This window comes from Temnothorax curvispinosus, unplaced genomic scaffold (genome assembly GCF_003070985.1).
Source record: "Temnothorax curvispinosus isolate PA1 unplaced genomic scaffold, ASM307098v1 QBEX01017040.1, whole genome shotgun sequence".
Taxonomy (NCBI): domain Eukaryota; kingdom Metazoa; phylum Arthropoda; class Insecta; order Hymenoptera; family Formicidae; genus Temnothorax; species Temnothorax curvispinosus.
Genome location: NW_020226820.1, coordinates 9,381 through 11,765, shown reverse-complemented (window position 1 = coordinate 11,765; position 2,385 = coordinate 9,381). Strand labels below are relative to the sequence as shown.

The 2,385-nt window shown below is 44.6% G+C and overlaps 1 protein-coding gene across 1 annotated transcript in view; it reads right to left on the bottom strand.

Moving 5' to 3' along the window:
• Positions 1-256: 256 nt before the first annotated feature.
• LOC112467189 (F-box/LRR-repeat protein 7-like) overlaps positions 257-2,385 on the bottom strand; it is a 5,909-nt gene continuing 3,780 nt past the window's right edge. Inside the window, exons 3-7 of the mRNA XM_025035677.1 lie at positions 2,151-2,281; positions 1,762-2,049; positions 1,152-1,659; positions 792-1,068; positions 257-657 (exon numbers count right to left, since the gene is read on the bottom strand). Of these exons, the coding sequence (XP_024891445.1) occupies positions 257-657; positions 792-1,068; positions 1,152-1,659; positions 1,762-2,049; positions 2,151-2,281 (1,605 nt within the window). The remainder of the gene's footprint in view (positions 658-791; positions 1,069-1,151; positions 1,660-1,761; positions 2,050-2,150; positions 2,282-2,385) is intronic.

Here is a 2,385-nt window from a genome sequence, read left to right as displayed (position 1 = left end):
CAATTTAACTTGTACGTCATCCGCGACCGTTGTGGCAACAAAAAAAAACAAAAGAAAAGAATCCACGATCACACGTTCGGCCGAGGCCCAGGTAAAACGGCCGACAGTCTGACGCCGGGGCGCGCGCGCGGAGACGGCCGCGAAAAGTACTCCCGCGCCGGCTTTATGCGGCGCGTAAAAGAGAGGTCGAAATGTGTGTCTCTCGGCGGGCATGCCGGCCGGCGGCGTTGATGCCCCGTAAAATCGATACGCAATTTTACTTGGCATATAGACTGTTTGAATATAAATTTAACAGCGTAGGCACTTTCTCTCGACCTATTTTTTTCTTGGCGAGAATTCCGCCCGTTCCTCCACAGATCATGTTCAACGTCACGTTGTTGGTTCGACCGCTACAAACGTCTTTGGCAACCTCAAGAGTGGAGTCCGTGATATTCTTACATCCAAAGAAATCCAACAATCGTAATTCAGGCGAGGATCGGATGAGCGTTGTCACGGCCCGATCGCTAAATAGACATCTTCGGCACTCAAATTCTTTTAGGCCACGCACGTTTTCCAAGCCGTCGTCGGTAAGTAGACGCGTATAACTGACGACTAATTTATCGAGTCTTGCCAACGAGGCGAGAGCCGTTAATCCGACATTGGTCACGTAGTGGCAACCTGTTGGATATAAAAGAATAATTTTCAAATAGGATAAAAAAAGTGGCAAATATACATATATATATATATATATATATATATATATATATATATATATACGCAAACAGACACACACACGCGCAATTGTAATTTACCCGTAATGTCTACGTTGGTAAGCTGCTGACAATGTTGTACCAAACCGATGAGGAAATGGTCCGATACCTTAGGATTGTGCGTGATTTTTAAAACTTGCAGATCGACAAGGTGATTTAAATGCGACATATCCGTCGTTTGTGCTAAAGGAAAGTTTCCGTTGAGCTCCAATGTTGTCAGAGTTTTGCAATGCTGACCGACAACTTGAAACGTGCCTTCAGCTATACGGGCACATTTGCTTATCGCTAGATGTTTCAAATTTTCGAGATTCTTCAGTGCCTGTAACAGACGTGACAATATCACGGATGTGTATCACCGATCGAAAAGTTAAAAGTGAAAAGTGAACAACAATCTATATTTACCGTTGAAAGGTGAGCGTCCCCAAGACAGTAGCAACGGTCCAATATAATTGTACGCATAGTTTGCGCTGGTAAGAACAATAAGCATTTGCCCGAAATGAAATTTCCCGTTATCGCAAGATATCGAAAATTTTCATTCAGCGCGAACAAACGCTTCAACTCGCTGTCGCATTTGGACGTAAGTGTTCCTAAACGAAGCTCGGTAATGTTTCTGCAACGTTTTCCTAACGCGCGTATCTCTGACGCGGAAACTGTAAGCGCGGTAACGTCGATATTCCTTAGATTAGGACAAAGTTGCCCGATAACGGTCAACGTGTCTTCGCTCAGAGAATTATTTGGGTCGTTTAGATTTATTCGCGTTAAGAATTTGCCACATTTGAGCAATATTTTGCGAAGTACGACCGTAGGGATGGTATGGGTGTACGCGATACCCCACGTAGATGGCGAAAGATCCAACGTCTTGGTGGTATGCCACGAATTTTTGACTACGCGTCTCCAGCGCTTGCAAACTGTAAATTAATATAGCAGGGGGATAATGTCAACAAGGTCGCGATATGTAGAAAATGTTGGACGCACCACGCGCCCCATGAATAACATCTATATATACTCGTCTATCTCTATGCGGACTCTATCTACGATTGGCAAAAACTGGAAGATATGTTTCAAGCAATGGTCGTTCAGCATATGGATCGATACATTTTCGGTGTCGTTCGGCAGACGATCGTTGTGAACGTATTGTTCTGTGCTGAGCTGTGTTTCGCCAGTTTCGGTCGAGTCCCCATCATTTCCCACCATCGCGTACATGAACGTCTGCTCCGTACTGTCAGGTTGATACCAAGAATATGCGGGCCTCACCGTTAAATGTCTGTCGTGCAACGTTATACTCCCGTCTCGCATCGCTCTGCGACAAACAATTGGGCTTACCAACAACCGTATCTCGTTGCGGTCAGTAATTCGAGTAGCGTATATATAGCCGTAGCCTCCTATAAAATTGAAACTTACGTCGCTGCATCTGCCGCTTTGGTAAACGTGACGAACGCACAGTTATTGAACCCTTGATTTCGGTAAACGAAACGGCAAGCGTGGACGTGTCCGTACGTCGAAAAGCACGTGCGTATATAGTTCTTATTTGTCTGGAATAAATAATGTTTGTCAGACAAACCGAGAGAGAGATGGACGCGCCGGATAGTCGCCGGACAAATGTAATGGAATTTTATATATATATATATATATATAT